At 48.0% G+C, this 26425-nt stretch overlaps 1 protein-coding gene across 1 annotated transcript; it reads right to left on the reverse strand.

Moving 5' to 3' along the window:
- Positions 1–640: 640 nt before the first annotated feature.
- Positions 641–26425, reverse strand: GYS1 (glycogen synthase 1). Its single transcript, XM_033169166.1, has 17 exons — positions 26320–26425; positions 25023–25196; positions 18998–19179; positions 13531–13722; positions 13120–13305; positions 12389–12533; positions 11697–11814; positions 10374–10494; positions 9314–9420; positions 8376–8435; positions 8056–8134; positions 7600–7713; positions 7024–7150; positions 5066–5161; positions 3572–3735; positions 2204–2284; positions 641–1295 (listed from the first exon to the last, which is right to left on the reverse strand). The coding sequence occupies exons 2-17, from the start codon at positions 25138–25140 to the stop codon at positions 990–992; spliced, it is 2196 nt and encodes a 731-aa protein (XP_033025057.1). The 5' UTR covers positions 25141–25196; positions 26320–26425; the 3' UTR covers positions 641–989.

Genomic DNA, 26425 nt, shown 5'->3' on the forward strand with positions numbered 1-26425 from the left:
AATACCCCCAGAGCCAGACACATCCTGCAACAAGTGGACTGCACTGCCCTTTAGGATCTCTCCCGACAGCTTCGTTTTCCAAAAGCTCCAGAATTCCTGCCTCTCACATCCTAGGGCCTTTGTTCTCATTGGCTTCACAAATTCCTTGGGAAAAACTAAACAAAACTAGAAGGCAGGTAAGGTACACACCCTATTTATTCAAAATGCATTTTAGTGGAATTGGCCCACCTCTCTCCTGATAAACGGCACTCTTGAGCAGAGCGGGCCAATGGCTTTTAAAAATGCTTCTGGCCTCCTCAAGTTAAAGTTCCAGAACTTTGCTAGTCACACACACACACCGCACCCAACCAACTATTATAAAAAGGATCAGGAACTTACAAGACTATGTCCTAGAACATTCTTTTTTTTAAAAAAAGGCTGCACTTCTTCCGAGTCAATGGCACATCTGGAGGCAACGTTGCTACATCTCTAGACCTCGCACCTACCCAGTCACCGGTTTAGCCATGGGCACCAAAAACCACAATGACCCCTTCTGTGTCCCAGGGGCAGCTCTCCCCTGAGCACAGAAGGACCCTCACAAACATCACGACAGCTCCTTCCAAAAAGTTGGTGACATGCTTGTGGGGTGGGGGTGGGGTGGGGAAACGCTGTCTCACATTCTAGGTCAAGCCGAACACAGGAACAATGTACCTCGTGGTCTAGAGCAGCAATTTCCTTGCCCGTTCCACAGCACTGGCGCCACTGCCTCCCGGCAACTTCCACAACGACCCATTCCAGAGCAGACAGCCTTACACAGATCGGCGTTAGAAAACAGGCCAGCCCCAGACCCTCCTCAGTTCCGGAACATGCTAGAACCCTAACTGCACTCCAGGATGGTTTCAGAATCCAGCACCAGAGAACAGCTGACCTATGGGGGTGGGGGGCAAGGTGTGGAAAGGAGCGGGAGGGTGAGCCGGGGCGCAACCAGCCCTCTCTCACTCCCACCCCAACTAATTCCTCTCCTCGCTCAGGGAGTTGGTGGGGCTGCTGAGGTCGCTGGGGCTGCTGGGGGTTGGGGTGCTGGCGGTGGAGGAGACGCTCGCTTCGCTGGAGCCCTTCTTGGAGCGCTTGCGCCACTCGGGGACGGTGCCCATCAGCGCCTGGGACTTGATGTTCTGCCGGTCCTTCTCCGCCTCTTCGTCCTCGTCGTAGCGCTCGTCGTCCTCTTCCGTCTCGCTGTGGTGGGGGCTGGAGTGGCGGGAGACGGAGGGGGACGGTGGCACCGAGGCCGGGCGGGGGTAGCGGAAGCCCTCAGCCTGCGGGGGGGGGGGGCAGAAAAACGAAACAGAAACGAGGCATGAGAAAGTGGAAAAGAGAGAATGAATCACGTCACCCCATCCCAGCTCCCTCACTGACTAATACCTTGAACCCTGCCTCAAAACCTATGTTTTCCTTGAAGCCTTTGGCAGAATTCTCTAGTTAATCTGTCCTGTATTGGACTACCTCAGTCTGGTGTCGCTGGGCCACAACTCCCCTCACCATTGGCTGCACTGCCTGGGGGGGGGGTCATGTTTGCTGAAGTACAAACCACCAGGAGGGGACCAGTGTGGGGAATTCTGCCCAGTCACAGCTCCGCCTAAGTAACTGAAATGAATATTTCTTCCCACTGAGAAATAGTAGGCGGCCTGCTCTTCGCAGGAGCCTGCCCTCAAGTGCTGTGCACACAGATGACATCCATATTATTATCATTATTAAAATAATCCAACCCCGGTACCCAAATTCCTTTCTAGTGGACATAAGAAGAGCCCTGCTGGATCCGGCCAGTGGCCCATCTAGTCCAGCATCCTGTTCTCAGAGGGGCCAACCAAATGCTTGTGGGGAAACCCGCAAGCAGGATTCAAGCTTATGTGCGCACTCCCCTTCTGCGGGTTCCAGACCTTGTACATACATACATACAACGCAGGGCTATTTTTCTAGAAAAAGAAGTGCCATTACTCGCCATGAACGCCTCCCTTGTTCTCTTATCATGGCAATGGCGCTCACCTGAGAGGTGCTAGAACTGAATTCTGGCTGGAAAAGAAAAGCCCTGCATACAAGCCTACTGCTGAACTATGGCCTTGTGCACTAGGTAAGTGGTATCTGCCCCTCCTTGGGTAAGGAACCCCACATAAATCATAATTATGTTCCCCCGCCCCTCTCCTTGGCCACATGGTGCCTTACTCACCCCTGTCGGTTCATGCGGCTCGTAGGTGAAGTTGTCAGGGAATGCCTTTGCTAGTGCCATGTGGCGGGCATACATGTAGTACTGCAAAGGGAGGAAGGAGAAGGGGAAAAGGAACATTAGAGCGGCTCCCTTGTTATACTCCCTTGCAAATTACTCTCTTCCACTGACACCCAAGCTGAAATCATACGCCGGAAACTTGAAACGTACACACATTTAACTTGTGCGCGTTCAGCTCTACACACTTGGGAAACTTTTTTTTTTAAAGGGAAAGGAAGAGGGGTTTCCAGGGAAAATGACTTTGGCAACCCTACCTGCCACTGAGCACACAACATGCACCACTTGGGTATTAAACGTGATTCCTGGAACGTAACCCTTGCGTTAAGTTGAGAGTTGCCTGTACTCATTTTCTGTATGTGGAGGTATTTTTGTATGGGGGAATGCAAGAGCCTCCCCGCCTCCCCCAAGCTCAAAATACCAGGCACAGGGCTTAACCACCTCTGTGAGAACCAGGCCTCAGAAACACTCATCTGGAAGCCATTTATAAAGTGAGAGGTTTGGAGGCTCAGGCATTCTTCATTCTATCTCCAGGTGTCCGGGACTCAGTGGCAAAAGAAAAGACACTCTGCAGATTCACAGAGGCAGTCTAAAGTCCTTACTCCACACAGCCCTGGGCTGTTCCACGTCTGGGTCTCAGCAATACTCCTGACCCTTCCTCGCTTTTGTCTCTCCTTCCATCAAGCGCCACAGAAGGCAAGTTAAAAACATGATAATGATGGTTGGGTTAAGTTTCAGGAGAGGCATTTGGGAAACATGGCCAGAGCTGCCTTTTGGAATGAGCACCCCCTGGTGGCAAAGAGGTGAGCTGCAGCATGTGGAGAACTAAAGGAGGCTGATGAAATGCCAGGGAAGAGCAGGAAAGAGGGATCGCCACAGTGGGGTGAGATACAACAATACATGAACGTAAGAAGAGTCTGCTAGATCAGGCCAATGGCCCATCTTGTCCAGCATCCTGTTCTCACAGTGGCCAACCAGATGCCTGTGGGAAGCCAAGCCTGCAAGGTGAGGCTTGGGCACAACGGCACTCTACCCACCTGCGATTCCCAGTATTCAGAGGCATTACGTTTCTGACCATTGAGGCAGAACACGGCCATTGTGGCTAGTAGCCACGGACAGGCGTGTCCTTCCTGAATCTGCCCAATCCTCTTTCGAAGCCACCTAAGTCAGTGGTCATCACTGCCTCCTGTGGGAGGGAGTTCCAAAGTTTAACAATATGCTGCACAAAGCAAGTGCTTTTTCCTTTCTCTGCCCTGGCTCTCCCAACATTCCCAATATGTCCACCCTCCCGCTGCTGCTGCAGAGGAAGCTCACCCTGCCCAGGTATTTCCAGTCCAAGAGGTCGGAAAGCCGCTCGGTGCGGTTTCGCTGGATGATGCGTTGCCGCCGCGTCTGCTGACAGAAGCTGTAGAGGAAAGAGGTCAACTGCGTGCACGACTCGTCCAAGGCCCGGAAACGTCGGTCAAGGATGTAGATCCCTGGTAGATTCAGAAAGGGTTAAAGGATGCACGTTGCTCTAATCCAGCCTTTCTCAACCTTGGGTCCCCGTATGTTTTTGGCCTACAACTCCCATCATCCCTCACCACTGGTCCTGCTACCTAGGGATGATGGGAGTTGTAGGCCAAGAACATATGGGGACCAAAGGTTGAGAGTCTAATCCAATATGCAGAGCTAAGAATGGATCAAACTGAAGCACAGGCCTGAACTTCCTGTTCTTCATCATTTGAAGCACACAAACACAATACAAATCTGCTCTTTCCCACCCCACGGCCGTCTTTATGGTACTCTGCCCTATTTGCCTGGCACTGGTTTCCTCATACACAGCTGCAATCAGTTTGTGATCAGTCTATATTGCTGGAGTCCAACTGATGTGTGAAGCCTTGGCCTATTATCCCTCAGCCTGAGACGCCACAGGTCATGGGCTCCCAGCATCCTTTGCTCTAATGAGTCAGGTCCCACTGAATTTCCTTTCTCAAGGCCAAAGAACTCTTCAGTTCCCTCAACCCTTCCCTCAGTCTGACTGAATCCTCTTCTTTTCTTAAAAGATGCTTTTAGAATCCCGAGTCAAAAGTCTTTCCCCACAACCCAGTAGTGACTTTTTCTTTCCTTTTCAGAAAACCCAGGCTTCTCATGCCTCAAACTCCTTGAACGAGCAGTCAAGAGTAGAATGACTTAACGGCTGCATCTAATGCGGACAAGGAAGTGGCAGCCCCTCCAACCCCAATAGCATTATTTGAGAGAGGTTCCGACGCACGAGCCTTTTCTAGTTCTCTTTCTCAACCACATGAATTGGTGCCCTCCTTCCTGCCCACCCCCATGTGGAAGAAATATGCAGCGTAATGCCTGAATACCATTTCAGGTAAAATCTGAGTGTCAGACAGGGACAACCAATTCGGGGTAGTATTGGGTAGAGTTAGTGGTTGGGACTGGGAGACCCACGTTCAAATCCGCACTTAGCTGTGAAGTGGGCTATTTGTTCTTTCTCAGCTTAGCCCGCCTCACAGGGTTGTTGCAATGATAAGGTCTAAGTTTGTGCAAGGGGGAACCTGGCATGCTGCCCTGAGCTCCTTGTAACACTGTCTGTCTGTCTGTCTGTCTGTCTGTCTGTCTGTCTGTCTGTCTGTCTGTCTGCCTGTCTATCTATCTATCTATCTATCTATCTATCATGGAAACATTAAAACCACATTCCCAGATAAGTCAGTGAGGCTTTCTGGTGTTTGTATCTAGGCAAGGTTTGGCACATAGGGCGACCGTACTACCCTGTCTAAGAGCGCCCAAATTTGCTGGTTCACAGCTCATAACACCAACCATAGGCAGATGGATCCGCTATATGTTCCTCCATGAAGCAGCCAAAGCCGGAGAGGTTGGTGGAGATGCTGGGGATGCCCATGACAGTGCACTCAGCTGGGAAGAATGAGAGAGAGAGAAGATGTCGGGGTTTAAAAGTCTTTGGGACCTGCTCAAGAAAGTGGTCAGCCAACCCAACCAGCAAAACTCCAATGTACTTTTTCCTATGGTAACATTAACAAGCTGAAGATGGTAGCAGCGAGCCCGAAAGGTGTTTCTCTTCAGAATTGTCCGCAAGATCTGGTTTCAGGCTTGCAGAAAAAGCTGCACTTCTCTCACTTAAAACAGTTATAGTCCTATAGTTTTCATGTTGGGAGAAAGGAAGAAGAGGAAGAAGAAGAAGAGTTTGGATTTGATATCCCGCTTTATCACTACCTGAAGGAGTCTCAAAGCGGCTAACATTCTCCTTTCCCTTCCTCCCCCACAACAAACACTCTGTTAGTTGAGTGAGGCTGAGAGACTTCAAAGAAGTGTGACTAGCCCAAGGTCACCCAGCAGCTACATGTGGAGGAGCGGAGACGCGAAGCCGGTTCACTAGATTACAAGTCTACCACTCTTAACCACTACACCACGCTGGCTCTCAGTGGTAGTGCATCTACTTTGAATACAAAAAAAGGCCCAAGTTTCAGACTCCAGGATCTCCACAAAGGGCACCTTGGAAAGCTGCTGCCAATCAGTGTTGGCTAAACTGGGCTAGTCTAACTCATTGTAATGGACCTTTTAATGGCTCTACCTTTTAGGCTCAGCACATGATAGAAAGAAAATTTATGGTTTGCTACATTCATCTACTGTGGCTTTTTTTTGGGGGGGGAGGAAGACGTGTTGATCCTTATGTAGCCCAAACAGCACCATCCACTCCTAAGAGAGAGACATTAACATGCTTGGGGAATCCCAAGTTTTGCAGAAGTAAAAAAAGAAAATTGAGGAAATTTTGGGGGGGCGGGGAGAGAAAAAACCAAAAGGTTTATTGCATGAGCCAATTAAATGTCTAGAATGTGTCTATATATGTTCTAATGTTACTGCATAAATACATTGCTTATGCTGAAAACATGTTATTAAACTGGCTTTCTATACTGTTACCTCCTGAGAACATGCTAAAAGCATATTAAAACAAAACGGCAAAACACACATCAGAGCGTACACCTAGTGCAGCCACTTCACATGTATTTCTGAGCACTAAAACCTTCTACTTTTTCTTTTAATGCCTGCCACCACTTAGTGAAGCACCTGTGGAAATACGATGGAAAACATGCAGGTAAAAGATTGAGAAAGGCTCTGTGGTTTGTTTGGTGGAGACTGTTAACCTAAACAATAGCCAGGAATGGCAAAGGGAACACGTGCAGAAATGGGTCTTAAGGTGCAGGATTCAGAATAAAGAGAACCTCAGCCTTGCTTCATCCTGTTTTTTAAGGAAATGCCTGGCATTATTTCAGAAGGACTGAGGCTTCATTGTCCTGCATGATTCTCTGCGTCTCTTCAGCACAAGCAGAAGCAGAATACCGGTAAGTTCAGCAATACTCTTGCAGACATTTGTTTAACTCCATGGAGGTCTGGCTGCAGTCAACACGTGGACGGGAGGCTGCCTGGTAACCTCATAGATGTGGCCTTGAGTTTCACCATGGAAGAACGGCAAGTTATACACAAACCTGTTCCTTGGCATGCTTGCTCCTCCCCCTGCCCTTTGATTATCTACCTTCCTGGTTGTGAAACTGTTCGTTGCAATAAAAAAATAAGTGCCAAGATTATGCACTTCAGAGCAATGAGTACAAGTTGTTTGTAACTGTGCAGAGAACGCCCCACCCCCCCAAAAAGGTAATCCATATTTGCAGTATCAGGTTTTGACCACAGAACTCGAGTTCCATCCTTGCACCATTAGGGTTTCTTTACTCTCCTGACTGCTCCCTCCCATAGAAGCCTACCTGGTGTGTAGCCCCACGGCTCGTAGTAAGAAGGGAAGACCCCCAAATGGCAGCCTCTAACAAACTCCTCATAATCGACAGGAAGGAGAGGACTAGTGGAAGACAGGAATTCGGGATGGAAGATGACCTAGGAGGAGATAAGACACGGTGGCTGGCAGTTCAGTTGCCCAACATCCTGTCCCTGCAGACGAAACTGTTCGTATATATTCCAGGGATGGAATTCTAACTCACAAACAAGGCCGGGCCCTTACAGAGGATGTGAGGTCAGCTCCTCAGGGACCACCATTAAGCAGCCAGGCCCAGGGGAAAGCCACGGCAGCAGAATAAAATAATCCCCACCACCAACACAAAAAAGTATCCGTGTTCGATTTGGGAAAATCTGACACTCGGTGGCAGAAGAACTTTCTTCATCTTCCCAACATCACAGACTTTATAGACTGAAGCTTCTGATGACCCTCACTGTGGTGAAACCAGGTTTATTCCTTCTTTAAGGCAGCCAAGCACCTCAACTCTTGGCAACTCCTTAAGGCCCAAGCCTGCCAAACTATCGCAGGTAGCCAGCCTCCTGCCACTTACTTTGACGCGGTCAGCGCTGCTGTTGAAGAGGCCGATGCGTCGGATGGTGTTGAGGATGGGGTCGGTGGAATCATCCAGCATGTTGTGGGTGCAGACTGGGGGGAAAGAATGGCGCTGGTTGGGGGTGGGGGAGAAAGCCCAGACACATTAATAGATGTCATTCAAAACCATAAAAACAACAACAGCAAAAAAAAAAGAAAGATATAGCTTGGCTAAGATATTCCTCATGACCTTTCCAGCCTGGTGTCCTGTTAAAAGTTTTGGGCTGCAGCTGAATTCTCTCAGTGAATTCAGGAATGCTGATCCAATCACCAGCATCCTGCTCAGCTAACATTTTAACTCAAATAACTAAGGAGCCAGGCTTCCTAGAATGCTCTAACTCTTCTGGCTCCTTCTCCTCTCCCCTCCCCACATGATGGCCTAATTTCTTATTCTTTTCTGAAAATTCCCTATTACCTGGGTGGCAAAGATGGCTCTCTTCATCATAGTGAAATCTTCTTTGTCCAGCATTTTGTTCATGTCAGGAAGATTCCCCCTGAGGCAGAAGAACAGGTAAGCAAGAGCTTAATGGGAATGGATAAAGGGGAGAGGAACTACACCTCCCCATATTATTTGTCTATGTCAGAATCAAGGTTTCCCAAATGCAGAAGGCAAAGAACAGTGTGGGGAGGAGACCCTGAGACCTCATGCACTGCAGCCATGGCAATCCAGCCCATTCTTAGGGGTTCAGTCCCTTCCCCACCTCCCTCTTGCCTTCTCACAGGAGACCCACTTACACAAGCAGCGATTCATAGAGCTTCTTGCCAAACTTCTCCTTAACCGCATTGGCTGTGTCCCTAGATTTAAAACAAAAAGGGGAGAGTGAGAAAAATTCCTGAAGGCTTCTGAATCAGATATCAGGACCACGAGGTAATCACAGGGAGAGCACTGGGGCTAATGGATCCCCCTCGAGTGAGACTTTGTCAGTGAAGGCTAGCAGACTGGAGAACAAAAGTGGATTTCAATGTTTTTATTTATTCGAGTATTTGATAATTCTGCCTTCCCCCTGAGGCGCTCCATGCAGCCTTCATGATCCTCCCCCATTTCATTCTTACAACAGCACTGTGCGGTAGGTTAGACTGAGAGAAACAGTGATCATCAGCACCATTAAGACGGGACTGGGGAACGTAACAACTGCAGCACAGCAGTAAGCAGGCCTGGTGCCAGGCACTCAGGAGGAGCATACTAGGACACACATCCGTCACAGCAATTGCCGCCACAATTTTTATCATTCACAACAGAGCTTGTGGGCACTAAATCTCTGCAGTGAATATTTAGGTGGGGGAAGACATCGTCCTGATGTCACCTGGTAAGCTGAGGGAACAAAGTGTAGCACAGCAATGGAGGAGGCATCAGGCTGAGGGAGCCAGAAGCAGCATGGCGTGCATGTGGTGGCGGAGGCCCAGAAGACATTTTGCCCGGGGCCCCCTCAACCCTGGCAGTCCTCCTGAGTGACTGGCTCAAGACCAGCCAGTGAGTTTCATGACCGAGTGGGGATGTGAACCTGGGTCCCTCCAGTCCTAGTCCAGCACTAAGCACTACGCCACACTGGCTCTTCTACCTCTTGGAAAGGGAGAGAGAGGCCTAGTGGCTTCTGGAGCAGGGGATGTACTGTGTACTGTGTCTCTTGATCCCCTCAGGGAGCATCTGGGTGTCCTGTGCGAAGGGAACTCACCACAGCTGCTTGCGGACCGCCTGGCCTTTGAGAGTCTCAACGTTGAAGTTGTTGGTCCGGGCTGGCATGATGAAGAAGGCCACCACTGTGGTCTGGCTGCCGTTCACCTGTGAGGAGAGAAGGCAAATGGGGTAGGTCACCCATGGCTGCTTGCGCTTCCTGCTTTCACCACATTACCTCCCATCAGTGTTATTTTTCTAGAAAAAGAGGTGCCAGAACTCACCACGAAGGCCTACCTTGTTCTCTTATTAATGGCAACGGTGCCTACCTGAGAGGTGCTGGAACAGAGTTCCAGTGAGTTCCGGCGGGGAAAAAAGCCCTGCCTCCCATCTCCACAACAATTGTGAACATGGAAAGGAATTCCAGAAGGTTGAGGTTTTTCCCCCCAGAATTCTCAAAAGCAGGCACACCAACACAAGTGCACACTCCTCTTCTGTCCTCCCTTTTTGTACACACACCCCACGCCATTCTGGGATCATAGTTTCCCCTCAAAGTGCACGGTTCCATTCAAGGCAGGCCTGTGAGAGGTCAAAACTTGTGGAAGTGCTGCCTCTGACTGCTGCCTGGTTGACGTTGACCCTTGACAGGGCCTTCTAAGAGTGGAGGTCCCCTGCTTATGGAATGCTCTCTCTACTGAGCTGCATCTGCCTTGATCATTACTGGTTTTCAGGAGAAATTCAAAAACATTCAGGAGAAACTGGGGGGAAAAACAGGCATTTGACGGCTGAGAGATACTGTTCCTGGCAACTGGGAAATCAGCAACTGTAAAGGCATGTTATTGTTTTCTATGTTTTCGGTTGTTTTTATATGCTTTAAGTGTTTGTTTTGTTTTAAATTGTATCGTTTTAACTTTTCGATGTTTGCTGCCCTTTGCAACGGAGGGTGGGATAGAAAGTTAGAAACAAAACGAAACAGAACAATGGTTTGTATTTGCTGTCAATGATGCCTGAAGGCCAGCAGTTACCAATGCAATCGCTAGGCCCAAATCCTATAAGCCACATCCTTCCCTCCACCTCGTCATACTGGATTTGCCCACCTCAGCCCCTGTTTCTCTGCTTACCCTCAGCAGGTAGTTGAGTCGGGCCAAAGCTTCCAAGAAAATGTCAGCCCCTTTGTTGGAATATTCGTAGCGCCCGGCAATGAAGAAGAAAATGGTCTTGTCGAGGTTGAAGTCCAGGTGCCTAGAGAATAAGAAGGCACTTCGTGATGAAAAGCTTTCTGTTATTGCCCACCACTCAGCAGTTTCACTGGAATGGCCCTGGTAATTTTAAGAGAGGGGGAAAAAATCTAGGCAGGTTTACGCAAAGGTAAGCCCCAGTAGGTCCAGTAGGGGATCCTTTAAACAACAGCCGCTCCTCGCCCTCCAGCAGGGGGAAATCACTTTTAAAATGACAGAAGCTTCCCAGTAGTATGTGTGTTTGGGGGCACAGGTCAGCTGCTGAAAGGGAGAAAAGTACACATACGCAAACACGAAACTAGTAGAAGACCTTAACATGAGCCTTAGTAGCTCTTTGGAACTCAGACCAAGGTGTATTATTTATTAAATTGCCTTTAGGAAACTAGACACCGTTCAAATGATCAAAATCACAAAGCTATCAATGGAAGCTCTACCTTCAGGATTGCAACGTAATTTAGAAAAGGAAGAAAGAAAAAAGGGAGGGGGAGGTGAAGGAGAAAAGAAAGGAAGGAAGACGAAAGTTCCCAAGGATGTAATAACTGAGAAGGCAAGTAAGAACAAAGAAAGATTTTTTTGGGGGGGGGGATCAATGGAGGTTTCTCTCGGTGTAGCAGCCCGACTCTGTGGAATTTCCTCCCCATTAGGCAGGCACTGCCTCTGCTAGGTTTCAGGCACCTGGTTAAAACTGACTTATTCCAGGAGGCCTTTGCACCATGAATGTTGTTCTGCTCTCTGAAGTTTTCATCTATGTTTAAAATTTTGCATACTGTACTCTTTGTGTGTGTGTGTGTGTGTGTGTGTGTGTCGCTTGGAGACACATGGTGAAATGCAGGGTATACTTTAAAAAAAAAGTTGTATATTTTTAGGCCACCAATGCAACTTCTGAGAGCACTCCCCCCACTTTTTTTTTTTAAAGGAAGGGTCCTCTAATTCCACTTCCTGCCTCTCTGAATTTGAACTACTGTATAACAAGGATTAAGACCGTATGGGGATAAATGAGGCAAAGGGTAGTCCCCCCTCCCCACCCCAGTGTAAAAACTTTGATATTTCAACCCAACTAACTGCATTCTCCCTAGATCAATTGCCACTACCTCCTTCCTTTTCCTTTCCAGAGAAACTCAACTTCCTGGGGCAACTGATCTGACTAACAAGGCACTGAGAAGGCAAAGCAAAGCCAGGCCTTGCAGCAGGCCCACAAAGACTCACCCGTAGAAGTGGCCCCGGACGAACTCCTGGATACGAGCTTTGCTCTGGGCATGGAGGTTCTGGAATTCATGCATGGCAGAGAATTTCTTGACATTCAGTCCGTTGGGAGTCACGATATCTGGATATGTTGGGGGGGTGGGGTGGAGAAGAGAGCAGAGAAAAGGCAGAGGCAGGATTTTATTTATTTTCTCTAAAGATCATCAGCAACCTGACAAACACTCAAAAGCTACCTACAGACGTACCAAAAACAAACAAACCCAAGAGTCACAGCAGCAAGACAATGTTTCAGGTTTGTTCCATGCAGTTTATTTTTATTTTTAAATCCGCACTTTCTGAAAAGGTGGTTTACAGCTCTGGAAAAGAAAGAGGGTGCAGCCTCATGCCAGCATAGGGAACCAGCCAATCAGTGCTTACACAATTCCCTTTGGTTACTATGGCATCCTCAGACACACACACACACACCAGTGCCTGCCAAAAAACCCCAACCCCTCTCAATTTTAACTGAGCTTAAAAAAAAAAGGTTGAGGAGTTGCCCTATTGGTTGCATGTCACCTGCTTTGTTTTAACTAATTAATTTGTGCTTATATCCTGTGTTTTTATTGTGTAAACCGCTCTGAGATCTTCGGATGAAGAGCGGTATAATAATAATGATAAGTTTTGAAGGCTGAGGGCCCCTGCCTAATGCCACTCACCAGGCTTCCTCTTTAACAGGTGTTCAGCTTCCACGGCTGTGATCTGGGAGACGGTGGTGAAGACGTGGGTGCAGTGGACAGCAGCCCTCTCCATGCAGTATCGGTGGTAGATCTGTCGGTCCCCAGCCTCCTTGTCCAGATTAAACTAAAGAGGAAGGCACGATACAATTACAAAACTGAACCAAAACCACAGGACCTGGCATTGCGACGCCTTAGGAATGGAAGAGGGTGGAAAGTGCTCAAGCAAAACAAATTCCCTGCAGCACCCACAATAAGAGAAGTATTAGAAGGTGCAGAATCATGTTTTCCTGGCAGTGAAAACGTTGCTGTTTTGAGTGTTGGAGAAAATGTGATCTCCTCAGACCCTGCCTTGAGGAACAGTGTCTGGATTTTGTGTGATGACTGCACTTTTTTCTGACTAGGACATTCCCTGGAAAGGCCTTGGGGATGATGGGCCTCTGAGAAGAGAGTGAGATTATGAGAGCTGGATTTTGTGACTTTTGAGTAAGGAAGATGCGAACCAGGGAATTTCTGGGGCAGACCTTGTAGGGGTTTCAAGGGGGAAGATTCTTGATTCCTGGGCTATTTAAGAGCAGACCAGGCGCCTTACGACGACAGCCTGGGGTCTGCAGAAGAAGAAAACAGCAAGCCAGGGGTTCCAGCATCGCCCCCTCCGAACCCCACAGCTCCCTGCCTCAATCGCCTTTGCCTCCTGGCTTCACAAGACTCACTTTCTGCAGGTTGTTGTAGAAGTCCACGCTGCCCGCACACAGGTATCGGCCAAGCAAGGTGGCGTGCGTGGTGAAGATGGTTGCCACCGGGAGCTTCCGGATTCGGCAGAGGAAGAGACCGACTCCAGACAACCATTCGTGGAAATGGCCAATGATGAAAGGCTTCTCCTCACATTGTGCAGCAAACTGTAGAAAAAGGCACAGACAGAGAGTAAGGCCCGTGTGTGCACTGAAGATGTTATTGGGGCCACAGCTCCCCATCATCCCTGGCCACTGGCCGTGTGAGCTGCAGCTAATGGGAGTTGGAGTCCAACAACACCTGGCAGGGCAGTAAGTCCTCCATCTCCGGAGAAAAGAGGAGAAGGGAAAGGGAAGGAGCCGATATAATGTGGAAGAAGCGCATTTTCTTACCTCCCCAATAAACCAGGCTGTGAGGAAGCCGAAGAGCACGGCGTCGTTGGCCTCTCGGTCGTACCAGGGAATCCCGATGGAGCAGCTTTCCCAGAGCTCTGTCTTCCAGCGGTCCAAGCTCCAGGCAGTTGCCCCGATATCAAGGAGGATAACATACGGACCTCCCTCAATCAGCCAGCGGCCAAAATAAACCTGGAAAGGTGTTATACGTGCAGCAGGTTAGCTGATTGCAGGTTGGTATGGACTTTTGCACAGTAAAATGCGACTCCTCCCCATTATCTATTCAAGTTCCCCTCGGTAAAATGCAACTATTGCAGCATGGGTTTTGAATTTCAACACGCAAACTTGAAATATTTCAGCTTTGTTCCCAGTTCGAAAGCTCCAATTCAAAATGCTGGGCTTCAGGCTAATGAATAGATTTTTAGAGCCTAAGCATAGTATTGTTTGAAGCAAAATCCTGAATATTTGTGCGTGCACACAGGTTTTGGGACGGAAGATTTAAAGGAACAACCTATTTAAAAGGGGCTGAGGAGAGAAGGAGAGACAGAAGTGGGCAGGGAATTAGAATTACGCAGAAACAAAAAGATTTGCACTGGGCAAGTGGATTGTACTCAAAACTCCACCTTACATTTCTGAGCTTCAGCAGATGATGCCTGTAACATGTTAAAACTTTTCCTTTCCTTGTCACGAGGCCTAGAAACTTGCTTCAGATTTTTACGAGGAAGTTAAAACGCTTGGAGGCCCAAACTCTATACTAGGCCATCAAATTCTTCACAAAATTGCACAAGAGGCAGTCTTGGACTACAACTCCCATCAGCCCTCTGCACGGGAGTAACCATCTTCTCCTATGGCCAAACTATATATCTACTGAAAAAACTTTTACACCTCCTGTCTGTTCTGCCAAGCCGCTTTGCAATACGGGCGTTACAGCCTGTCAACTCTGGTGAGCAGCCTCCAAGCTCTTGTCTTCCTTTGTGGAAGAACCCAAGGAGCTCAGGCTTCCATTTTTAACCCAGATTGCTCACCCACCAGTCCCTTCCCTCTGCCCCTCCATCCCGGCATCTTCCCTCTTCTTGAACTCAGTGGGTCTCAGTGTCATCGGTCCCTCTCAACCGGCTTCACGAGGCAGAGTGTGTTGTGTAATGTGCATTTATAATTTTAGCCTGAGGTTCATATTACGCCCCCACCCCATCTCCATTTTGTGAAAGGTCTCGCCTGCCTGGTGTTGTTCTTCTCCGAGTTGCCCAAAATAACTGCCTGGACAGAAATGCCCAGCTGCCTTCGTGGTCAGGGATGGGGCGGAGTGGTTAGCTACAAAGAATAATAATTACTTCTATTAGTTGCTTTCTTATAATTTTTGAAACCATTTGCATGAACCCAGCTGTGTTTGGAGAAAAGCAGATGGTCCTGAACAGGATCTTATGGGGAAGAATTAAACGCTGATCGTTCTGATCAAACTGATTGTTCTGTCAGAGCAAGGTTTTCAGCAGATAGCTTAGAAACTTGAAAGGCCCGAAAGAGCCAGAACTCAACTCACTTCTCTCCTCATTTTGCCACACACTCTGCCCTGACCACATCTTGACTCTCTCTTGGCCCAGTAAGTTTCCGACCACAATTCAAAGTGTTGGTGCTGACTTTTAAAGCCCTAAATGGCCTCAGCCCTGTATACCTGAAGGAGCATCTCCACTCCCATCGTCCAGCCTGGACACTGAGATCCAACTCTGAGGGCCTTCAGGCGGTTCCCTCACTGCGAGATGTGAAGCACAGGGAACCAGGCAGTGGGCCTTCCCAGTAGTGGCACCCACCCGGTGGAACGCCCTCCCATCAGATGTCAAGGAAATAAATAACTACAGTGGTGCCTCAGTTTAAGAACAGTCCTGTTTACGAATGATTCGGTTTACGAACTCCGCAAAACTGGAATTAGTGTTTGCAAACTTTACCTCGGTCCACAAATGGAAAGCAAACAGTGGAAGGGCACCAGTGGAAGGAGGCCTCATTAGGGAAAGCACGTCTCGAACCCAGCCAGATGGGCGGGGTATAAATAAATTATTATTATTATTAATTATTATTATTATTATTATTATTATTATTATTATTATTATTATTATTATTATTTGGTTTAAGAACCGACTTCCAGAACGGATTAAGTTCGTAAATCGAGGTACCACTGTACTTGAAATTTAGAAGACATCTGAAGGCAGATTAATGGTTGATGTTGTATTGTGCTTTTAATATTTTGTTGGGAGCTGCCCAGAATGGCTGGGGCAAGCCAGTCAAATGGGCGTCATATACTGGTATATAAATACAAACTTCATTCCACAGTCCAGAGCATCCCCAGCCACCAAGACTACAGTTTAGTATTCCTGCTTTAAAATAAAATAAAATAAAATGTCTTTAGAATTCCAATTTTTCAGTTAATCACAAATACGTAAAAGAGGGTGGTGATGTCACCAGTCAGGTAGGCAGTTTGAGAATCAGGCTCCTATCCTACCAGGTTGTTTTTTTGTTTTTGTTTTTTAAAGTAGCATAACTATGGGGAAAAGGACAGGCCTAGAAATCAAGTGCTATGACGGGGTGGGGAATCTTTGTCAGCCCAAGGGCCACATTTCCTTTGTGGGGGGGGGGGATATGCCAGCAGTGGGCTGGGCCCGAAGCAAAAGTGAGAGGAGCAATCAAATTTCAGCTTTGCACACTAGGCTAGTTTCCACACACACTCAGAAACCCCTCTCTCTCCTCCATCCAGGGAAGCAAGAAGCATTATCAGAGCTCAAAGACGCATTCCAGGCGCGAAGCTCATAAGCTGCGCGAAGAGTCGGCCTGGAGGCCAGAGAGCCACATTCTTCCAGGGCCTACAAGAATAAGAAATCCTATATGGACACAATATGCTTAAAGGACCCTCGAGATGTGAAAAGTGACTTGTGCCTGTCTCCTGTAGACTGAGAGTCAGCATCCAAGATTGGAGTCGCCAGAGAGTGAGGAAGGGCCTGGCATGCCACCAAAACAGTTCAAGGCAGGAAAGGGGGAGAGAGGGAGGAGGAGAGGGAGTTGCCCAGCTAGTAGATGTGGCAGAATAATGCCTGCTGATGATTCAGGTTCATCATGGGTTAACCTATCACTCCCATGTTAGGTAGGTGTTCCCTGGGAGGCGGGGCTAGTTGGCATTCTAAAAGGAGGGGGAACATCCTTGAAAGGCAGTTGGGGGTTTGGCAGTTGGGTGTGGAGGTTTAGAAAGAGAAACTGCGAGGTTAGGCTTTGGGGAATGGGAAAAAAGGTCATTACCATTGCTAAAGGGATGCAGGAAATATTATAACAAAGCTGAATTACATGAGAAGAAGATTTGTACCAGTAATAACCCGAGACATCCATGTTTTCAAGTTACCTAATAAAGTTAAATGTGCTTAAACGTTCGCTGACTGTGGCAGTGTATCAGTACCTTAAGAGGTGTGACTAAGAGGAGAGAACAAAGCTTTCCTGTGGAAGAGGAAACTGTTTGCTTATTCTCCTGTCATACAGAGGGCTGGACAGTGAAGCAAAGTGTGCCACTTATTTGCCTAAAGGGATAGCAAACTGCAGTAGTTGGGGAACCCTGGTAGGGAGATCCCATAGGTGGCAAGAGGTTTTCAAACGTATAGCCCTGAGGTACCCCAGAGACTACTCCCATATGAACACTGAAGGATTCATCCCAGTTGTCAGTGAAACTTAGGGAGTCACTGCTGGGGAAGTATTGAACGGGGAGGGAATAGGATCCCTCACAGTAGACAACTCCTGCAGGCGACAGCTTGGCACTTTTTAAGTGGGAGCTGAGGTAAGAGTGGGCAGTAGTGAACAGGACTGCCAGCTGCGGGCTAGAAGAAACCCACAAACCTTGATGAAAGCAGCTTAATTATTTCTCCTTATCTTCCACTTCTGGACTTTGGCTTAACAAAACACTTAAAATGCCTGCACTGCCCTCACCAGTGGTAGGCATGTTACATCCACCATATGGAAGTTGCCAAGAATGGCGTCTATGCGACAGCACCTCCAAAGCTAAGAGTTGTAATGTAAACAGATCAGACCAAGGCATCCCATTATCAGCAGTGAGTGACCATTTAGATGCTTCAAGTAGGCTCACATGCAAGGCAGCAACAGACCTTTCTGCCCTACAAGATCTGGGCCTCTAAAAAGACAGGTCTCATTTAGTTGTTGTGGCTTAGTGGTCTCTCCTCCTCCTTAGATTTAACTAAAACTATCCAAGCCAGGATCTTCCATCGCATCTTGCAGCAGATAATTCCACTAGTTAATCACGTGCTAATTGAAGGAGGACTTCTCTTTTGTCTGTCCTGAATCCCCTATCAATTGCACTGCTTACTACTGGGGTCCTCACAGTTATGTGGACAGCTGTCAACGCCAGCAGCAGCTGCCACAAGGAATGTGCTGTGAGAGCGCAGAGTAGCTCCACACTGTTTGGGGGATGAACACAAAAGAGTATATGTGTCTGTGTTATTCCCCAGCTGTCCTATCAAATTTGACCCCTGAATGTTAAACACTGTACTTAAAATCACATAAAACTTGCATTAGAGTTTCTGCATTATGATGTTAAGATTCAGGCACGACTCATGGAGGCAAGCAAGACCCCAACTGATAGCTACTTGGACTACTTGGATTCCACGATTCTGCCCAAGTGTAGATAAAATACAGTAATGAACTTAGTACTGGGTGCAAAATTCAGCACGCTGAAAGGTTCTGCTTTTATTTATTTTAAAAGAAGTGTATTGTGCTTAGGGGTGTGAAGTAGCCCTCTTTGCCACTGGAATGGGGGCAGGGGACAAACAATACACTCCAAATGAAGAAAAAGAGGAATAAGGATGCGATAAGAGGAAATGAAAAGACCCTTATTTTAGACCAGGGAACCTCATGTAGAGAGACATTGACCACAAACAATGGTGGCAAAGCAGCTTCTAGACTGTACCTCTTCAGACTGCAGAAAGAGGCTCACAAGAACATGTGCTTCATCGTTAAAAATAAAATAAAATAAAACTCCTGCAAAATTAAACTGGATGTATCCTAGGCATGCCAGCTTCCTATATGTAGGAATGTTGTCTCCGCGCCCCCCCCCCCCCCCCGTGGGGGAGCAATTCCATTTTGTCAGCTCCCGCCTGTGGCCTGAAAAGGCACAGTACTGAAAGTCACATGACAGTCACAGTCACATGACACACCCTCTGTTAGGAAGAAGCTTTAAACCAGGTCAAATCTCTTGTTCATCTAGCCCAATATGTGCTACTCTGACCAGCTCTTCAGGGTCTCAGGAAGATGTCTGTCCTGACACCTGCCGCCTGATTCTTTTAATTAGAGATTAACCTGGCACCATCTGCATGCACAGCGTGTGCTTGCTCTACCACTGAGCTGCAGTCTCTGCCTCGAAGGTGAGGTGCTGCTGCAAGAATTAGGCCTTTGTGGACCCCCAGATTCCTGCCCCCCCGATTCTTACCTTGCACCCTTTTGCGTTCATGGAGTCAATGGTGCGGCGGATGGCAGGGTTGGGCGGCTCTATGAGCTCTACCTGTGTGCGGACATTCAGCTCCAGGTAAGGCCCAATCAGGAAGTAATTCTCTCCCCACTCATCCAGCGTAATCTTGGCTTTGGTCTGGATAACCGTGTAGATCCCACCAACTGAAGGGAGAGAAGGGGTGGCATTAGTTGACCCCCTGTAGGCTGGTACCCACCTGCTCCCAGACATCAATGCATACAAGCACAAAGAGGGAGTTTCATCCACTTTCATGGGTCTTGGCATTGGGTTGGCTTGTCACCACAGCATGCTGAATGTGAAAATTATCAGTGGTAGATTCAGGAGAGGCTGTAAGAAAGCGCTTCTTCACACGATGTAAAGTTACGGGATTCGCTAAGACATGCTCTAGGGATGGCTGGTGGCTTTCAAACATGGATAGAGAAGTTCACAGATTCAGAGTTGAGTAGGATCTCAAAGGTCACCTAGTTTAACCCCCTGCCAATGCAGAAAATCCACTGCTTCAGCATCCCTGCTTGGCTTCAACCTCTGCATTAAAAACTCCTCGTGAAGGACAGTTCTCCAGCAGCAGCTTTTATTTGAAATCCCCTTTCTTGTAATTCGAATGTTAGTTTCGGTCCCACCCACACAAGCAACAGATTTGCTCCATCATCTATGCAACAGCACATCAAATATTTGAATAAGGCTATTGTATCACCTCTTAATCATATATTCTTCAGGCTAAGCAGTTCATGGAGGATAGGTATATTCATGGCAATTAGTCACAATGGGTATATCCAGTGTGCACATTCATTCTACAATGGGCGACAACAAGGAGGGAGGGGCATTTTTCCGGCTCTTGTGTAGGATTCCCAGAAACACCTGCCTGGCTACTGCAGGAAGTGGGATGCTGGACCAGGCAGGTCTTTAGATCTGATCCAGCAGAGCTCTTCCTGTACTCCCGTGGTTGTACTGCTTGGATGTTCCTCAGTGAACCTATTTCAGTGCTTTATACAGTAACCTAACACTATTTCCCTTCGATAGGAAAAGCCCTTGTGCAATGCAACAGCCTACTTTCGCTAGATCCTTAAGCAGAAATGGAAACATTCCAACATTAAATCAGAAACATTAAGTGGAGGTTGGCTCATGCATGCTCCCTAATGGATGTCTGTGGCACAGCACAATTTCCATGTGTGAATTGCAGGTCAAGCAGAATGGTTCTCAGTAGGGGCAGCTCACATGTTTGGCTCCAAATCATCACTGAGAAAGGATAAATCATGGCAGGGAACATGAATTTGTGGGTGCCGCAGAGATGCACTTACTTACACAGTGCCATAAGCAGAAGGAACTAGGTTAGGAATATACAACTGTTTCAGTTACATCTACTTAGGTTTAGGTACAGATATTAGGGTAGGGATGGGAATCCTATGGCTATTCAGATGTTGTTGGACTACATCTTCCATAATCCCCAAGCTGTGGCCGTGCTGGCTGGGACTGATGGGAACAGGAGTCCAACAGCGTCTCAAGGGCACAGGTTCCCCATTCCTGCAGTAGGGTATTGCTACACTTCCATAGCAATGTCTGAGGCAGAATTCACTCAGGGGTGGTGAACAAGCAGCTACACGATGCACACCTCTTCTGAATGGGTTCCTGTTTCAACATTGTAACTGAAGAACACACACAAAAAGGAAGGTTTGAGATACCCTTGCATCTGCTCACCAAGGCTTTTGGGGTTGTGGGACTTGCCAAGGAAAACTGGAATGATGCAAGCTCCACCCCAGTAGCCCAGGAGATGCATAGATCAAAACTTTAGGTCTTTCAGTTTGGAGTTGCCCCAAAGTATTTCACTCTGACTCTGCAGACCCGAGGGCATTAAGGAGGCCATACACTTGATCCAAGATTCCTGGCACTAATTGTTCTCTTATAACCGGTTAGGCGCCAGTTCTCTTCCTGGAAAGAGCACAAACTCTGCCATCACTTGCAAGCCACTTCACCTACCTATGGTCCTGGCTCCCTCTGTCAAATGTGCATCTCATCTTGGCTCACTGCATCCCCTTCCAAGCTAGTAAATCGAAAAGAAGGGAGGAAAACCACCTACATGAATAATGTAGGTGAAAAGGCTTGGCCAGGAAATCAGCGCTGCAGGATACGAGGGCATCACTTCTATAAGGAGTAAGTGCCAATTTGGGGCTGGAAAAATGCAGGCATCTCACATGGAATTTATGGGGGCACTGCTGCTCAATTTGGCCTCAGGCAAGACCTCAGCTGGATGGCTGTAATCTGAGAGCCCTGAAGGACAATGCTGACCAATGTCATCCTGTCCACTACCTGGACAACCCAGGTGCCCTAAACATAAGAGCCGCCTGCTGGATCAGGCCACTGGCCAATTGAGTCCTGCATTCTGTTCAGTGGCCCAACTGGTTGGCCGTGGGAATCTTGCAAGCAGAGCCTGAGCACAAGAACACTCTCCCCTCCTGTGGTTTCCAGAAACTGGTATTTAGAAGAGGCACAGCTACTAGACATTGATAGCTCTGATGCTTATGTGCCTTGAACAACCCCAGTTTCATTCATCCCCATGACCATGAAGCCAAGGCATTGTGTTCTGTATTCCTCACTCCACAAATATACGCAAGCCCTATTTTGAGATAATGGAAGAAGTACTTAATATTGATACACCTTCCAGATTTTCAGAAGCTGATTCGCTCCAATATTCTTCTGGCACACTGCTCCCTAGTAACTCCAAGTTGAGGGATACAAGTGCTGTATTTCAAAGTGTAAAGGTAAAGGTAAAGGACCCCCGACAGTGAAGTCCAGTCGCAAACGACTCTGGGGTTGCGGCGCTCATCTTGCTTTACTGGCCGAGGGAGCCGGCATTTGTCCGCAGACAGCTTCCGGGTCATGTGGCCAGCATGACTAAGCCGTTTCTGGCGAACCAGAGCAGCGCACAGAAACGCCGTTTACCTTCCCGCCGGAGTGGTACATATTTATCTACTTGCACTGTGACGTGCTTTCGAACTCCTAGGTTGGCAGGAGCTAGGACTGAGCAATGGGAGCTCACCCCGTTGCAGGGATTCGAACCGCCGACCTTCCAATCAGCAAGCCCTAGGCTCAGTGGTTTAGACCACAGCGCCACCCAAGTCCTTATTTCAAAGTGTACTAGGACATAAATATGTATATATTAACTAGGGTCTGCCACCCCTGCTCATTCCACTTGCCAATCCCTTCGGCCAAATACCATTCCCCTACACCCTGAACAACAACCCCCTCCCTTTATATGTCACCCCAGTCCCTCACTTATCCCGCCCCACAGCTTGCCCCACCCCTCCTACCCCACCCCATAGAGCAGCTTGCTAAACCGCTATGTGAAGGTGTGCTTAATGGGGAGGGGGAGGTGCTTCACACAGAGATTTAGCAAACTTCATTGTGCCTCTGATGGTGCCTCCCCACCCCATCACCCCCACACTTGCTTGCTTGGCTGCTTGCTATTCACCAGAAAGGAGTTGTCAAGGCTGCCTACATGACAACAGCCTTACAATTTTATGCATACAGGAAGAGACACAAGCACACATAAAGAATTTCGTAGGATACATTCAGACACAAATTCCAACTATATTTTACAAAATTACAGTGCAATACTATGCCTGAAAGCAAGTCCCACTGTATTCTGTGCAACTTATGCTTGGGTTACACATGTACAGGACTGCAGTCTTTGGCAGATTTCAGTTTCTAAGACCTGCCTCTTCTCAGATCCCCAAGGATCTTGGTGGAAGCAACTGCTAAAAAAACCAAAACCAGCAAAACAGTTAAGGCAAAATGCCACAATGTAAAACAGTACAGTAGTACATAAAAAGTCATTAAAACTGCTTCAACCTGCTTAGCGCTGTGTGTTAAAAGCCTGTCCTAAACATTTAGGAGAAGGTGATCTCCATTGTGACTAAGATAAACAGCAGGCTTTGCAAGTTAAAACTAGCATCTTGAATTGTGTCCAAAAGACAATGTGGAGCCAGGACTGATGCTAGAGCACAATTGTAACATTTTCTTGGCAACCCACCCGCTATCAGAAGATAGGCCTCCAAATTCTATGTCCAATGGAAGTTTCCCAGAAAGTCATCTAAAATAGTCCCTTCTTGAATATACCATCTTCAGATACAAGACCTGGGATGCTGAGTTTTTTTAAAAAAAAAGGGGGGGGGAAGGAACTGGGACTACAAAGGGAAGAAACGAATAGTGTACCTTCAGTAGCAACACACATATTAAAGCAACATTACTGCCGTTTCCTGATATGTAACCATTAAAACCAAAGACATACAGAGGAAACAGAGAATAGGCGATGTTAATGTGACAGGGGCAGGGGGAGAAAGGAAGTACATGGTGCAGAAATTCAATTCCCCAACAAACAGAAGTTGCAACATGCTCTTAATAGTTACCATGCTTTGAGCAGATGTTGCTTTACATGTTTATAATCCCATGAGGACTAGCAGCTTGATTTTGCTTCGAACCGAAGTCATGTTTTTGTTCCTAGGCAGCATGACTCCAGGTGAGGTGGCTGAATCATGACACTGGATAGGGAAGGTTCTGCTAGCCTGACATTCAGAAGCAGCCACCCTCCTGCTTCTAAACAGTTGCCTATTTATACAAGGACGCAGCAACTTCAAGGACCGTGTGACATTTCAAGAGGTTCCTTATGCAACAGAACGGTGTGTGGGGTTGTGTGTGTGTGTGTGTTGAGTGTAACCTGTGTGTGCGTGCGTGAAAGTGAAGAGGTTGAGTGTAACCTTTCTGTGTTGGTAATATAGCTGGGGCATGCAAGGCACGTGCTCAAACTCTGGGGAAGAAGCCAGGAGAACTTTAACCTCCCAAAGGGTCATGTACTTAGCAGCGCACATGGGAACAGATCCTCCAGGATAGTGACAGCGCTGGCAAGTGTCCAGGATCGAAAGGCGTCTCCATCGAAGCCCACTGCCCCTTGTCCAAGCAGCACCACAGCTGCATCCTTTCAACATCATTGCACCCCATGTTAATCACTTTATAGCCTGACAAAAGAGCACCAGGACTTCTGAACCTGAAGCAAGGCACATGGCAACTGATTCAGCAACTGATTCAGCCATTCTACATTCTGACAGCTGACTGCACTGGAAACACTCAGAATAACGGGGCACAACAGCCGCCTATCAACCCATACTGCATTAACATAAATGGGGAGGCTTTATAGCTTGGAGGAGCCATGCACAGTCATAGGAGGAATAAGGCCTAAGCTAGTTCCCACACCTGTTGATTGCAAGGAAGAGACCACAGAGGTCCATTGTAGGAGGAAGGGGAACCCCAGAGAAAAGAGGATCCCTGACTTTCAGCTTCCTTTCCTCCGACACCACTGTTCCCCAAACAAGTGCCCTACAGATGTTTTGGACTCCAGCTCCCATCAACAAAGTAAATGGTCAGGGGTGATAGTAGCTCAGGTCCGACAACATCTAGAGGACATCAGGCTGTGGGAAGGATACCTTTACCCTTTACAGCAGGGATGGGGAACCAATGGCCCTCCAGATATGGCTGGACTGCAACTCCCATTATCCCTGGCCAGCATGGCTAATTGCTAGAGATGGTGGGAAATGTAGTCCAACAACATCTAGAGGACTGCAATCCTGCCACTCCTGCTTTAACGTCTAGACCAGGGTTTCCCAAACTTGGGTCTCCAGCTTTTTTTGGACTACAGTTCCCATAATCCCTGACCACTGGTCCTGCTAGCTAGGGATGATGAGAATTGTAGTCCAACTGGTGTAGGCTATTGGCTTTCAGGACTCAACATTACTTTGCTTACAAATATCTCAGCAAGGCGTGTTCCTAGTCCCTCCTTATGCTCACCCACTAGCCCCAATTCTGCAAAACCCCCAACAAGGAAAAGAACCCCAGGCATTCCGGTTTCTACTTGCCAACCTGCTCGAGCTCATCAAACACCACCACTTTCCTAAAAGAAGAAGAAGAAGAAGATGCCTGAAAAGAAATGACATCTTACCTTTATTGGCCACTTCCCAAGCCACCTCAAACAGGATGGCATTTTCTAGGTCGAGTTCATCATCCCAGTCCTCCAGTCCTGTCAGGGAGGTCACTGAGAGGCTGCGGGCGAGTGGCATGGTGCCCGGGGGTTGAGAGAGAGGACAAGGGGTTTCGGGGGAGGTCTAGGTCTAGCCTGGAGGAATCAGAAAAAGAAGGCCATGTTTTATTATCTATTGTTCTGTTATTCTATCATGACTGGAAGGGTCTCCCTAATTTCAGGGTTCCCTGAATTCTAAGCATCCAGTTCTCTCAATGTACTTAAATAAAACCCCTTCCTCCTCAGATCCTAGAATTGTAGAGTTGGGGCAATGTAGTCCAAGCCCCTACAATACAGGAATCCTTTTCAACCTTCCTTTTCCCCTCCTCAGACTACTTGGGAGTCCTGGCTCCCAGCCCACCTTCTCTAAACCATTATAAACCAAGCTTTGTCTCTGTGTTGGAAAACCTCCCTTACTTTTGCACCCCACCACACCCCCGTTTTGCTTCTAAAGAACCCAGGAGTCCAAGTTCCTGCCTCCTCTCCACCACCACCACCCCTTGATCTTTTCGAAGGCTTGCATTTAGTCTTGAGTAACAGCAACAGCTGAAGGAGGGGAAAGAGTAAGATGGGAGGTCTGCCGGTTGCTTTCCGACTGCAACATTTAAGAGCTGGCAAGGCGGATGGGTGCATTTTAGAGAAGCTTGAAAGGAAGAGTGCATAGAAATATTCTGTATCTAAGTAGGAAGGAACAGGGGTCCCGATTTTTTTCCTAAGCAATAGGGAGAGGGAAACCTAGGCGAAGAGAAGGCGGAGTGCAGGCCTCGCTTACTCTGCAAAGAGACTCTGGACAGCAGGCTTGGGTTCCTTCCGGGAAGCGCGGAAAAGACCAGAATATAAGAAGGAACGTAGCAATCCTTTATGAATCTTGCAAGGAACAGGGTGGGGGGAAAGGAAAGCCTATTAGATTTGGGATCGCAGGCCTGTGGGAGCAGAGGTACAAGATTTGTTCCTCAGGGGTATTGGGCGAGGGTTGTGCAAGGATAGGGAGGGCGAGAGAGAAGGAAGGGAGAAGTAACCGTCGCAGGAATTTTGTGTGTGTGGAAAGCATGCAGTCCGGTTCCCACTGGGAATCGGGGGGGAGCAAGAAGAGCTCGATACAGCATGAAATGAAAAGAGCCCTAGGTATAGTTATGAATAAAGCTGGGTCACTGGCGATTAAAGGAAAGTGGGATCTGGAGATCCTTGGGAGCGCCCGGGGGAATCCGGTTGTACTTACCTCTCTGCAGCTGAGGACAAACTACTTGCTCGCTCCCCCGCACCTCCTCCCCCTCCCCTCCAGACCCTGCTGCTCAGAGGCCACACCCCTTAGTGGGCGGGGCCAT

Source organism: Lacerta agilis, chromosome 14, assembly GCF_009819535.1.
Source record: "Lacerta agilis isolate rLacAgi1 chromosome 14, rLacAgi1.pri, whole genome shotgun sequence".
NCBI lineage: Eukaryota > Metazoa > Chordata > Lepidosauria > Squamata > Lacertidae > Lacerta > Lacerta agilis.